General features: G+C 40.5%; 1 protein-coding gene across 4 annotated transcripts in view; it reads left to right on the top strand.

Moving 5' to 3' along the window:
• The window catches only part of USP32 (ubiquitin specific peptidase 32), a 76,464-nt gene extending 70,716 nt beyond the window's left edge, over window positions 1-5,748 (top strand). For all 4 annotated transcript variants that reach the window (XM_084493585.1, XM_084493586.1, XM_084493587.1 and 1 more), the window contains exons 33-34: window positions 473-565; window positions 1,103-5,748. In XM_084493585.1, the coding sequence (XP_084349711.1) occupies window positions 473-565; window positions 1,103-1,276 (267 nt within the window). In that variant the 3' untranslated portion in view covers window positions 1,277-5,748. The remainder of the gene's footprint in view (window positions 1-472; window positions 566-1,102) is intronic.
• Window positions 5,749-14,545: the final 8,797 nt, after the last annotated feature.

The raw sequence follows: 14,545 nt of genomic DNA on the forward strand, positions 1-14,545 counted from the left end.
TCAAAATTAAAATCCAGCTCAAAAGTATCTGTGTGTTTTTTCTTCTTGAGCATGTAAGCTTAGCAAGCTCCAGGTATTTTAAAAGGAAAGAAAAAAGTGAAGCGCAGTCAGAATTAGCACCAACATTGATTGTGTGACCATTTTAGCTTTTCTGAGATTAGAAAACAATTAAGTAAAATTTGGTGGTAAAGGAAAAAGGCAGAAAGAGGTGTGAAAGGGAGGCTGCGTTTGGATCGGGCATGTTGAGCTGCCAACCTCAGCATGCATGAGATGTTTTTGGCATATTTAATGTGCTGTTACTTCAGAGGAAAGAGGTTTTGTTTAAGAGAGTCTGCAACATTTAAGCATCTTCGGCATGTATAGATTGTCATAGACCATTGTCGCTCAGTTAAAAATCATGAATTTCTTATACTGCTCCGTGAATTCTCAGTTTTGATGTTTGATCCAAAATTTTCTTTTTCATTTTCTTCAGTGCCATTCAGGAATTATGGGAGGGGGTCATTATGTCACTTATGCCAAAAACCCAAACAACAAGTGGTACTGCTACAACGACAGTAGCTGTAAGGTAAATCATTTGTTTTTGTATCAAATAATTACTACCTTGGGTACCTAGAGCCAAAGAAACTTACATTTTGTGAGAACCGTTCTTTTAAAAATCATGAACGTTTCAAAAGTATTTCAGACAAATATTACATTTTTAATCTAAAGTGTACATGAGATTTTTTTCAAGTTAACATCTGTTCATCAGCTGCTGTAATGTGGTTAAGATGCTTGTTTTGTACAAAATGGAAGTGTTACTAAAAATGGAAGTCCAAAAATATTTTTTCATGATACTGGCTGTTTTGTATTCAATTACTGAATAATTAAGTTCCAATATTTCAAAGTGTTTGCATTTAACACTTTAAAATGTCATACTTTTCAAGTAAATAATGGAACCTGATAGATGTAATAAGGAAGACAGAAAACTTGATCCTTCTTGTAAACAGCCACTTAAAAATACCGTTTCTAGGGCAATTGCGTACATTTTGAGTTCAGTGACAGTAACACAATTGTACCACTGCCTATTTCAGAACGTGTTTTTCTGTTGTGTTTTTTTTTCCAGGAATTGCATCCTGATGAAATCGACACCGACTCTGCCTACATTCTTTTCTATGAGCAGCAGGGGGTAGACTATGCACAATTTCTGCCAAAGATTGATGGCAAAAAGATGGCAGACACAAGCAGCATGGATGAAGACTTTGAGTCAGACTATAAGAAGTACTGTGTTTTACAGTAAGCAGATGATCTTCCATGGACTGTTTTGAGAATGTGAGGGATAACACCCTGAAACTTACATTTGGCAAAAATGTTATTGAAACAGATAAGCTAAGTGTAGTTATCGTACCCTGTGGTCTGAAAGCACAAAAAGAAAACCCTAATTAAATAGCAGTTAATATAAAGATAGTATTGTTTTGTTCTGTTATCTCACTACATGCTCTAAACATTTCTGATGTTAGACATCAGGCTGAGACTGCCATTTGGCCTTTAAATAAAATGGTTTGAGAAAAGCCAACTAGGACCAAATAAGAGGTAAATTTAATAGTCCAAATAAGAGCTAAACAAAGTAGTGTAGAGTTTACCAACTATTCTAACAACCCCCTAAAGCTCTCTTTAGATTTAAGATAATGGGGAAAAAAATGTAGTGTTGTCTTTGGACAACATGATATTGCTACCTCCTTTTTCCTGCAGTTTTATTGCATTTTATTGGCAAAACAGGGAAAGTAAGAGAATGGAAAGTGCACAAATTTAAAGAATGAACATCGTGAGTAGGAAAAGTTTCCAGTTTTGCCGCCACTAACGTGTCAGTTGCTTTCTTTCTGTATGTTGGGAGCACAACCAAATTATAATTTGAGGTGAGATTAATTTCTACTCTTGAATGGTTTATTATAACTGTGTTTTCTCCACGTGTTGGCTGTGCAGATCAACAAGTTTCAGGAATGGCTTTTCTGCCTGAAGTGTGCTATCTTAAACTTTTGAGATGCCTCATTAAGAAACTTCAGGTTGAAGAGAGTAGCTGTGATTACACGCATGGTGTCTTAAAATGTGCACATTGCACAAAATGTTCCCAGCTTTTGGAAGGAAAGATGCTTGAGCTTATGTTTCATAACTGGTGTTGCTTTTAAATTTGCACTTTTAAAAATTCGTATAATTAAATTCAAAAACATAGTTTGTTTTTGTTGTTGTAAGGGCTCTGGAGTGAATGGCTGTGAATTATCCACTGTGTATTTCAAACAAATAAGAAGCTGTGGTTGTCAGGTAGCTATCGTAGCATTCATGGATTTGTATTATTTTTTTATTGATTTCTTAATTTAATAGGGTTTCTCTTTTCAAACGTTGGTTGCCTTTCAAATTTTCTTTCTTGTAACAGGTTATGCTTATACTTGCAATTAAAAAAAAAATGCTTTCCGTGCCCTTGCAAGATGCTCTTTGGAGTCACTGGGCTTACTGCATGAAGGAAAGCCTGAGCAAGTCTTAGCAGAGACTGGGAAAGAGATGGTTATTTTTTGAGTAGGCATTTCTTTAAACATTTTCAGTGTTAAATTGTTTGCATATATGAATGAAGATAAATGTTTCACCTTTTGTTCTTCAGCTGAGTCTAAGAAGCTTACTAATTCCATGTGTCATCTTCCAAATTCTTTAGATTTCGTAGCTTCACTAACAATTGATACTTACGTCATTGATCTCTGAGATAAATGTTTGGCTTCTTTTTAATGTGTTTTACAAGAATGCCAAGCCTACCAGTAACTGTATGATTTCCAGAAGGATCTGGGTTTTATTTCCATTAAAAAAAAAAATTATATCAGCTGATCTTGCCGTCTGTACTCTGGCAAGAACTTCCCTGTCTTTGTTGGAGGTTGTGCCTCTGTCAGGACAGCAGATGAGTTCCCACCTAAGTATTGTCTTACTTGTGAGGTGTTGCTCCCTGTCCCGTTGATGTGGTTTGATCCCGCAGGCAACTCAGCACCATGCAGCCTTTTGCTCGCTCCCCCCACAGTGGGATGGGGGAGAGAATCTGAAAAATGGTTAAAAGCTCATGGGTTGAGATAAAGACAGTTTAATAGGACAGAAAAGGAAGGGGAGGAGCTGTGCCAGGAGGAGCCGTGTTTCAGTACCAGCCATTTCAGACACAGCTCGAACCCCTTCATACACTGCCAGTAGCTCTTTCAGCTTTAGTGGGCCTCAGAATCCCCAACTCCAAAACCCTAGGGCTTGGCCTCGGGTCTCCCTGGGCTCTTTCTGCCAGAGGCTCCAGGTGGGGCCGTTCTCCCCGAGGGCCCCTCCGGTCCTGATCAGAGCATTCATCACTCACTTCTTTGCGAGTCATATACCCAAGCCTCTAGGGCCGAGGCAGATTTTCCATCCAAATTCCTCATGTCCTCTCCGTGGTTGTGCAGGTAAAACCAGGGGGACACGTGGTGTGTACCCCCCATATCCCCCACTTAAGCAGAGCAATGCTTACTCCTAATAGCTGAGTGGCTTCCCTGCCCTCTGATTGCAGGCTACAGGTCCTGCTCTCCCAGTGTCAGAGCAGCCAGGTGTTGATGTGCTTGCCTGGATGATGGCTGAAACCCTTTGGGAGGTAGTTGCAGCTGACTCAGGGGTAGGAATTGGGTGTCTGCTGCCTTGTTTGTGAGGTCTGCCTCTTCCTCGTGTTCCTGTGGTAGCCCTGCTTCGGAGTAGTTTGCCTCGTCCGCTTCTTTCGCTGCTTAGTGGGAGTTTCTTCTCTTGCTGAACGAGCTAACTCCTGTGTCCATTGCTGCTTCTTGAAAAGAGGAGCAGCTGATTCTGGCACGGTTTCCAGCTGCAGTGCGTGTTGTGGGGTGGGATTAGCTGCAGTGCTTGGCGTTTTGTTGTCAGATCCGGAGACCTTCCCTTCCCCTTGCGGGCGCTGAATCGTGTTGAACAGGGCTCCCGGTAGGCACGGGCCAGGTCCCAGCACATGGCAGCAATCTGTGTCTCTGGAATCGCCAGGTGACAGCGTGCTCTTTCCAAGTATTTTCCTAGCTTTTAGGATTCTGCACTTGTTCAGGGGTGAAGTCCCAAAGCGCTGGAGGTGCCCACTGCCCCACGTACCTGCCGGCCACTCCTAACTATGCTGTCTCTGGGTGGCATTCGTAACTAGCTGCTTAACCTTGAACAAAACAAGAAACGTGTTCAGGAGACATAGCAATAGGAACATGATGGTTTGAACATCCCAAGGTTATTCAAAATTCTCAAGAGATATTGTGACTAGCCTGGAGGAAAAGGGGAAGGTGAAGGAGAAAAGGAAGGGGAAGAAGTGTGGGGAAAGTGTCTCCCTTGTCTCCCCCATAGATTGTTTCTCTAGGAAAAAAGGTAAAGAATATAATTATTTATAGTTGCTGAGAGATGGTTCCTGAAGTATGAGGATGATGGTAATGTAGAGTACAAATACCAGATTAATCTCACAACCAGTAATTTTATCGCATCCTAAGCCACTGTTACGCAGAACAGCAAAGCGATAACCTTAAACCAGCCCCCAGGGATGTTCCCTAGGGACAGGGAGCGTAGGCAGCAAGCGAGGTGTTACACAGCACGGCTCTGAGAGCAAAAATTCCAACATTGTGACCAGCAGCTGTTAAACTAACACAACGCTTATACCAATTTTGTTTTAATGTGCTCTGGTCAGCTCTGTCATTACCTCAACCCTTCATGCCCCACGTCGGGTGCCAAAAGGACGGCCATGGTTTAACCCAGCTGCCAGCTCAGCACCACGCAGCCGTTTGCTCGCTCCCCCCACAGTGGGATGGGAGTGGGAATTGAGGGAAATAAAATAAAAAAGGTAAAAGCTCATGGGTTGAGATAAAGACAGTTTAATAGGACAGAAAAGGAAGGGAAAACAATAGTAATAATAGAAAAAAGACTGTAAAACAAGTGACGCGTGATGCGATTGCTCACCTCCCATCCCCAAGCAGTGGCTGCACCCCCCGGCCAGCCCCCCCCAGTTTTATGTTTGCAGGACACTCCTGGTACGGGAGATCCCCGGCCGCGTCCCCTCCCTGCTCCTCATGCACCCCCAGGCACGAAGCTGAGTCCCTGGCCCTGTGCAAGCACTGCTCAGCAGCACCTAAACGTGTGGGGTTAGCAGGTTGTTCTCCTCCTAAATCCAAACTGCAGCACCACGCCAGCTACTAGGAGGAACATTACCTCTGTCCCAGCTGAAACCAGGACACCCATACACCCTTTTATCTTTAAAGTGGTCTAAACACTGAGACAGAAGAAAGGCGCAAATTGTGAGTTTCTAGGTTAGAAGGTTTTTTTCAGTTCCCGTTTGTCTGTTCCTCCCTGCGCAAACTCCATGAAAAGTGAAAGATTTTCATCTGATTTTTACTTTAAAATGTTTTATTTAAGCAGGTAGCACAATCTACTAATGTTATTTGATCTTTTGTGTTTGTTACATTGGTTGTAATTAATTTTTTAAATTAAATTAATTCATGATTTAGTAGTAAATTTATTAAGTTAACTATTAACTATATTCACTTTGTAAATTATTGTATAAAACTTATTGACAATGCACTGACTTTAGAAAGATGTTAATGTACATAAATACCTTGTAAATAAATAGTGTTGATGTACTGGAATATGAGCTGTATTAAAAAAGGTATCGGTAATTGTATATGGAGTGAACCTGTTTATCTGTAACTATATTATTCAAACAAATTAAATACTGTGGATGCAGATAAAGTGTCACTTCTTGTCAGATAATTTTTTACTATTTTTTTGTTATGAAATTTCTGTACTGTTTTCATTAAGCTTAAATGTATTTTTCTATCCCGAAGGTTGAAATGTGTAAGCATACAGCAAGTCTTCGCAATTTGTCCAGTATTGCTCTCAGCAGGTCTGAAATATCTTTGCAGTTACTTCTACATTTTAATTTATTTTAGTTTTCCTTTTGAGGACATTCTGATTGGTTTTTAGAATTAGTCCATTTAATCATATTTAAAATGTGAGCCAGTATACATGAGAGAAAGAGAGTGAGAGCGACATCTCTCTCCTTCTTAGCAATAAGTCTGAAGAACCAGCACACTGAATTGCATTTAATGAAATGGTTCCCTCATTTTTCTGTGCTGTATTTTTGGTAGACCTGAAATGAGATCAGTGATGACTTGAAAGCACAGGGGCTGCACCTGGAGATGCTAGTTACCTACTCCTGAGAATCCCTGTGTAGGTTATTAAAGTAGAAAAAAGAAAATCAGTCTTTTTTAATATTGTTTTATTTTTGTTGGTTTAGTTGGGCAATTAAAACTCAAGCTGTAAAGGATCTGCTGGGTCTCATACAGTAATGTCTCCTTTTGATTTTAACAAAGAGTAGATAAAATAAAGGTTTTGCTTCAAAACGTTCCGGAAAGAATAGAATTATAAGACAATTATGCAAGGATTTCTATCACTTGCGAATTTGATAGTAAGTTGAGACACAGCTTTCAATGGCATATGCTGAATTTTTCCTTCAATTGGCATTGGGGCCATGCAGTGGTGCTCAGCACCACAGGGTGGCAGCGCTGCCTGCCCTGTCCAGCCAGCAATTTCTGAAAAAACTCTTCATGTTATGGTAGAACCTGAAGTAAATGGTGCTTAGTAACTTTGTACCTACTTGCTTAGTGCTTAATTTAATTACTTTTGTATAATTGATCATAGACATTTCAGGTTGAGCAGAGTACCTGTTTCCATCAGACAGAAGCAGAAGGAAACAATTTGTACAAAAGACATACGAGCAAAAGGAAAGAAGCAAGTTAAAAAAAAAAAAAAATACAGTTCATAAGAACAGGCCAAGAAATAACAGGTTTGTACTGTGCTGTGTAGGTGTTTGTTCTTCAGATATTAGTTTGCCTAGGTGGAGAATGAAGCTGCAGCAAAGGAAATTCTTTCCTGTAGCTAAAGGAAGAGAGTCACATGCTGCGGCACAGGCAGTCATAGTTTCCTCTCCTTTTGTTTTGTAACCTGTTACGTCTGTAAAATCACAGAATAACTTGGTCTGGAAAAGAGGAGGTGATCTGCTCCCTCCAAATGTTACAAGTAGGCCTTGCTTCAGGTATTGTACCAGCTCCCTGTATTGTGGACGTGGTCAGTACAGAGGGTGATGTTTTCCGTTACCTTTTCCTTTTCTTTACGGGTCTTAGCAAGTGTGTTTGCTGTTATGCACCACTAGCTCAGTAGGTTGCCTTCTTTTCCAAACAATTTATAAAGGGAAAAAAACGTGAAGCCATCCTGAAGCTCATCTTATTTCTTCAGGTAGTACTAAAAAGTGGAATTTCAGGTAAACAGAGGCAGTGAATGGCTCTTTAGGAGCATGCACTTCATCGTGAATCCCAGTTAACTACTAGGTTAATGCTAATGGCAGAAAGTCCTTGGGAAAAAATGCACAGCATACAAAATGATCTTAATGTGGTAAATTCTACCAGGGAGCTGGCTTGTTTGATGTGCTGCTGCTGCAGGAAGCACTTCTTTCATGTGTCAGATCCATAACAGAGATTTACAAAGAAAAGATGAAGAATATTTGAGAAAATAGCGGTCTTTTTACTCAGTCGAATATTAGATTTCCTCTAGAATCTTGTTTACTGTTATTATTTTAATGCATGCCACTGCCTTTCAGATGTGTGCTACTGGTACATTTTTAGATGAGGCAAGACTTTAGATTAGTAACTGGAAAGTCATAGGGAAAAGTCTTGTTTAATCACCTGGAGAGATAACAATGCTGAGACAAACTTACAGGAATAAGAGGTCAGAATTCATCCTGGTGTTGTTTGGATATGAATTTGTAGATGGATTTCACTTTAGAAGTGAAATAAAACTTCAGATGGATGTGGATGCAGTCCTTGGTTTGTGGAATTTCTCAAAACAAACAAACAAACAAAAAACACCCTGAAACCATAACTAATAGCTCTGATAAGCAGATTATACCTGAACTGTATTTCCATCCTAAACTGTTCTGTTGTTTCCAAAAGGTAGGCTCTGTATTTTCTCAGCTCAATCCCTTGTTCAGTAGTGCAGTTTAATAGCAATTACATTTATTCTTAGACAACAATCCATTTCAGAAGTGAAATGATCTCTTTTGTACATGCAGGTTTTGCTCTTGGAAACGGAGCCTCTGAAACAAGGAGCTTTGAGTACTTGGTGTACAGTCTTGGCGTACTGTTATGTTCCAGCTACTGCTTCCACATCTATGAGCATTTGCTCACGTATTTTCTTGACAATATATAATGTTGAGACATTTCCTCTGAGCAGACACTGGCAGTATGAGACATACTGCAATTAAAATAATGTGTTTTTTTCCAAAAAGGAAGTTAATCTGGTTGAGCTGGCAACTGGACCAAAGTCCAGAGTAATCTGGCCTATCAGGAGTCATATATCATTTGGTGTGTGTTTGTTTTTTGTATGTTTCCAACAATATTGTGGTCATGTTTAGCTGGAAATGAACTATTCTTATTTTATGGCCCTTGAGCTAAATGGATATTTAACCAAGGAGTAGTGTGCATCAGTATCACTGAGGATCTTCCGAGGATGGTACCTGAGAAGCTAGCGTCTCAGTGGAAATGAAGCAGTCTCTTGCTGTTATTTATCAGGTGCAATTGGAGCATTAAATGATGACACTTGCTCAATGCACTTGTCCTTACTGCCTAGTAATACATTTCTGGTGCATTCATAACAACTCTTTTTCACAAGTGCAAAAATTCACAGTGATGTTTGAGTCATTTGTGCGTTTTCAATGTTGAAAAACTACTTTGAACCAAAGAATAGCATCTCTAGTTGCTCCTGTTGTGAATTTCTCCTATTAAGGCTTTTAGGTATTGAAAGTGAAAAAATAATCTAGGTACCTAAGATGTTCAGATGTGCTATTTTCAGTAACAAAGCTCTATTCAATTTTGAAGTCTGAATTCACCAAACCCCATCTTGCCGTGGTGAAGTGACCTGTGCTGAAGTTCTGCCCAGATCCCTCTATGTGTGTCTGACAAGCTAAAAATACATGGCCTAGGCTTGAAGGTAGGCAGACAGCCTTTCTTCAAAGAGCCAAGTCCAAGAGCTGAAGGGCGTTTGGTCTTTCTCCTGGAAGGGAGAGGGAAAGAAGCAGAAAGGGAAGTACCTTCTTATGCAAATACTGTTTCCCTCAAGCTGACAACCTGACGGGAAGCACGGAGGTACCAAATGCTGCGAATGCCCTGCTGCCAAAAGCAGCTGACCACTGTCACTTCCCCCTAGATCTTAAAAGCCCAACTCCAAAAGTAATTTTTACCTTTACTCAATTGCTTTCATCTGTTCTGGAGTTGCCAGTTATGGCTGGAGCGTATCCTCTTGGTCCCTGCACTCCCTTTGGTTGGCACAGGAGGTTATGTCACTGATTTTCTCTGTATAGACCATTTGTCCATTATCTGCAGGCTGGGGCCATGAAGTGTCCTGAGAAAGCGCACGGCCTGCAGGCACAGCTGCCCCCGGCTGGCTGAGCGCCCACGGGATCAGCGTATGTATTAATTTCAGCTTTTGTTATACTTTTTTCCCCTTAGGTCCAGTAAATGGAAGCAAGAAGTTAGTAAAATGCAGTCATCCATGCTTGCTGATTTATCGTTTGATGACAATAATCCTGACAGAATCTTGGAAGACCGCGCCTTTTGTTTGGGACCTGCCTCCAGCTTCCTTGTTCATGTGTAAAAGATTTCCTGTAACTGAAAATTAAAAGCAATGTTTGATAAGGGCTGGTCAGCAAAATCAGCCACAAACTAGAAATAATATTAAGGATACTTTGAGATTTAATTTAAATCTGTATTTTCTGAGCATGCTTGTAGAATCGAGAAGTGCTGCTCTTGCTGACAGTTTATCTCTGCATGAGTCTCAGTAGCTCACAAAGAAATTAAATAAAGCAGATGGGTAAGATAGAGGCACCCAAATACCCTAGTTTTTGCAAGTTAGTTTTGTCTGTCCAAACAGTAGCAGTAGGCTCTGAGGCCTAACAGTTAAATGTTTTTAGATGTATTTGAAGCTGGCACCCTGCTGCACCTTTTCGGTCTGATTAACATTGCGTAAACTTCCATGGAAGTTATTACTTACTTCATGGTCAATATTTATGGTCAAACAAGTGGCATTCACATGGTTTGAAGAAGCAGCGTGTGTTTTTTTGCCAGTAATAGCACCGTGCATGACACAACAGCAGTCCTTGAGAACTCTCTGATTCTGATATTCTTCTAGTCTGTGGGTGCAAGCATCACCGCAGTGGTTCCAGCTCTTCGTGTCTGTTGCCAGTATAAAATCATAAAAACAGAGCTGAGAGAATGTACCTTTACCTGGCTTTCTGAACCTTGCATTCTAACTTCTCACACTTCATTTAAAATTCAGGACTACAGAGCAAACTGATGTCCTAAGATGGGTCACATACTGCTTTTGTTTGTCAGAGCTCAGGTAGTTCCAGCCCAGCAATAAATAAATAAATAGAGCAGCAGATGCTTCGCAGCCTTTGTTAAACGTTTGATCCCTGAAAATACAGGACTTCTTGTACTCAGTAAGCAATGTCATTTATCTTAGTATTGTTGAAATTATTTTTCAGCATCAGATTTTTATTGGGTGCAAAGTACAAAGGAGATGGCTTACAGAGTTCTTATGTGAGATGATGATGCTTTCTGGTTTGTAGAAACAGCAGAGCCAAACTGCTCTGCATATTGCCACTTTGAACGTTTTCAGTGAGTGTAGACTTAATGCAAATGAAATAACTGTGTTTTATTATTTTTCATAGAACTATTGAATCATAAATGTTTCACGTTGGCCAGAACCTCGACAGGACATCTAATTGAGCCTTCTGCTCAAAGCTGCGTCAGCAATGAGCTGAGGCATAGCCTAGTACTGCCAGAGACAGTTGATTTTAAAAGTATTAATAAAAAGTTAAATGAAGATGTTCTTGTCTGAAGTACTTTCTTTTTACTTTGGTTTGTCAGTATTCTGTCACAGCCAGGTCAGACTTTCTGATCTTGTCTGCTAGTCCAGGCTCCCTTCTAGCTTATTCTTCTGTGCCTTTTTAGTTCTTCCAAGTATCCTGTGACTTTTGTTGTATTTACGACATCCAGCTGAGGGCAGGTTGGTCAAACTAAGGTAGAAGAAATGAACTAAACTGGCAAATAAATTGGAAAGGTGGTGGGTTATGTGCTGGCTATATTTGAATCGTAGAAATAGTTTGAAACAACAGGCTTGACTTCGTCTTACTGGGCAACATCAGAGAGAAGCTCGGCCAGGTAATTTTACTCGTTTAAAATTTGCTGATATTTGTTATAGGAAGCCCAGTATTCATTTAGGCCCTCTATGTTTTGCATACAGTGGCTGAGATGGTTTGCAGATTAAAAATTATCTCTTCATTTAGTGCGGCATTTTGATGGAGAAAATATTTACACATTATAAATAAACCTTGGCCTCCCAATGAGAAGCTGCAGGAAAAGTAGAGAGTTCATGTTGATAACTGGATAACAACAAAGGAAAACTGCTGCTTCAGAGCCAGAAATAGGATCCAGCACCACCAGTGCCTAATTAAGAAAGTCTTACAAATTATGTTTGTGTTACAATGTTTGGAGCACTGAGACAATGCAAGGAACAATGTGATTACAGAAGTCGGGCCCTTATATTGTTAGATCCCTCCTCCAAAGTGCTCGACTGACAGTCTGACAATTGCCCCCGCGTGCTGCTCGTGGTGCCAGTGCCACACAGAAGTGTACTATGAGGAGAAAAAAGCATGCAGAATTTGGTCATGAAGTCTTGCCCGAGTTAGGAGGAAGAGTTCAGCAGCGGGCAGTGGATGAACACATCCAGATGTCTCCAGTACGGTGTCTGCTTCCCCCAAGCCCCTTCCACTTGGAGACGTAGAAGGAACTAATTGCAAAGATGGAGCCAGCCTCTGAAATGGTGCGAGGCAGGAGCACGCAGACCGGTTTCAGTAAGAGTGGTGCTGAGCTGATAGGAAAGGAGAAGCTCGCTCCCCAGGAGGCAGCGCAGCCGTGGGACAGGCTGTGAGTCCCCAGCCCTGGAGGTTTCAGCACCCACCTGGGTCAAACCCACAGCAGCCCGGTCTGACCGCACACCGAGCCTGCTCTGAGCAGGGTGCTGGGCCGGAGACTTCCGAGAGCCCTTCCAGACTGAATTTTCATATGATTTGAATGCATTTCCAAATTGACAAGGGTAGAACTGCCTGGAGTTTTAAGCTCTGATGTTTAGCTGTTTATGGCACAATCTAAACCAATCCTTCATCTGGATTCTGGGTGTTTTATTTTGCGTTCAGATCCACCAGCAAGCAGAACAGAAAGTTAGGTGAATTTTTGTTAGATTACATTTTCCTTTTGATATGTAATAAAACTGCTTTGGCTACTTTTTAAGCAAAAATAGTCGCATTACGTGAGTGTGCCTGTCCAAGGGACAGGAAAGGATTCCACACAGGAAGGCCCGAGTGATGCATATCGACTGTTAGTGCATGCTCGTGTTTACAACCTTGCTCATGAGCAAGTGAATTGGAAATGTTTGCTTGCCATGTGGTCTTTCCTTTTTATCCTTTTTATCTTCGGTTTTGATTATGAAAATGTTCCTGTTTAAAAGACGTACACAAGGGAATAAACCGTTGGGCCCACGGCCTCTTTGAGCCTAGGCAGCCCCAGTGCTTGTAACAAAGAGAACTGCAGTGGAAGCTTTTTGATAAAATGTTGGCAGCATATCAGAGGACCAATTTGACCATGAGATGTGAACAAAGATGCCACACTGGGTCCTTAAACTTCTTACCTTTCCCCCTAGTTACATATTTTTAAATGACTGAGTGAAATACAAGCTATCATGCTATTACCTTTAGGGTATGTGATATTTTCAAGTAGTGACTCAGTTAGCCAAGTCATTAAATTCTGCTTTTAGCATAATCCAGAGTTTTGACTGCTCAGTGAGCCATGAGGCAAACAAGCAGCAGTTTAAAGTGGTAAGAATTAAGAGTGGCCTGAAGAATCACTGGCTTTTAGCACAGAATCTGTAGGAACAAGAAGCTTGACTTGTTGTTTCACCTATTTTCATTTAACTGGGGAAAAAACATTAGCTGTATTTTAAAGTAGCCTCTTTCATGTGAATGACAGGCAGGCCAATATAGCAAAAGGCTGAGTGTGAAGAGGGGTAGGGTTCAAATAAATTAATAAAAAATATCAGGAATTGATTAAAGGAGGGTAAGGGATAGAATGCAGATGTGAATATCCCCTCCTAACATTTCACTCATGGCTGGGCTTGGTCTCGCTTCCTTTAACAGCTGGGTTTTGATGTTTCAGGGTAGAAAGCAGACACCTCCTTTACCTCAGCTTTTGTGTTCGAGGCAGCACTGACCCTTTGTCTAACAAGTGCTCGGGCAGGTTATAAATCTGTAACTTTGCACTTCACCTTTTGTATCTTGCTTAATGACCTTTTAAAAATAAATGCAGAATAGCTGAAGGAAACAGTATCAGGAATGGAAAAGCTGACACGTATGCAACCTGAGCTCTGATTTTTTCAGATCGCTCCAGTCTGTCGAACAAAACTTCTTTTTCTTTGCTTTGTGGTTTAAAAAAGAAAAAAAAAAAAAAAGGAAAAAGGAGGAAAAAATGGGTCAGGGGAGTGTTTTCTTAGCTGGATCTGTCTTATAATTCAACTGTAAACTGCCACAGAGTTACTAGCCTACTGAGAGAGGCCTACAGTCACTTAAATGTGAAAAAAGGTTCTTTGCACAAATACCTGCAATTTTGTTTTCAGGTGTTTGTGGAAAGCTGGTTGTTTCAAGGGATGCTTGCAAGAGCCATTGGGATTCGCTTTGTTCATTTTTTGTTGCATAAAAAGAATAACTTTGGATTCTGATCAGGCTCTTTTGCTGTTTCCCACAATATTAAATTTAATGTCTATAGCCTTGATATGAAAAAATGTATCATATCTTTTACCTGATTCCATGAAATATATATTATTCCAGAGGAATGTCTTACTACAAAACGTTAAAGTTCTCCATCTCGATGAAAGAAAAAGGTAAGTTTCCCACCATTTCAAACCAGTACAGTATTTTTGTGATGGCTATAAAAGGTATTTCGGGTTTGTGTATGCAATAGTAAAGCACTGACATTATTTTCTATTGTTTATGTATTTTGCTTAAAACAAAAGATTACTCCAAAGGAAGGTATTTGAGGAAGAATACTTGCAGAGAGAAGCCAGCTTTATTTTGGTTGGCCGTTCTGGTTTATCAGCTAAAAAAACACTGTACAATTTACAGAGGGCTTCAAACTGCTTACAGGTGCCTTTGCCACAAACACTTTTAATGTAGAAAATCCATGTTAATGGACTGAATATGCTGATAACTACTTGAAATAGATATGATTTTTTTTTTCAAGTAATTTTACTACTTAAATCCCCCAGATAACTGGGATACCAAAAGCAAAACAAGAGTGTGTTACGGGCAGGTCACAGGCACTATTTGTAGTTTCTCCACATCCACAGTTACACACCCTGGCTCAGGATGAATAGACCCAGGGTGAACCAG

Source organism: Aythya ferina, assembly GCF_964211825.1.
Source record: "Aythya ferina genome assembly, chromosome: 19".
NCBI classification, from domain to species: Eukaryota; Metazoa; Chordata; class Aves; order Anseriformes; family Anatidae; genus Aythya; species Aythya ferina.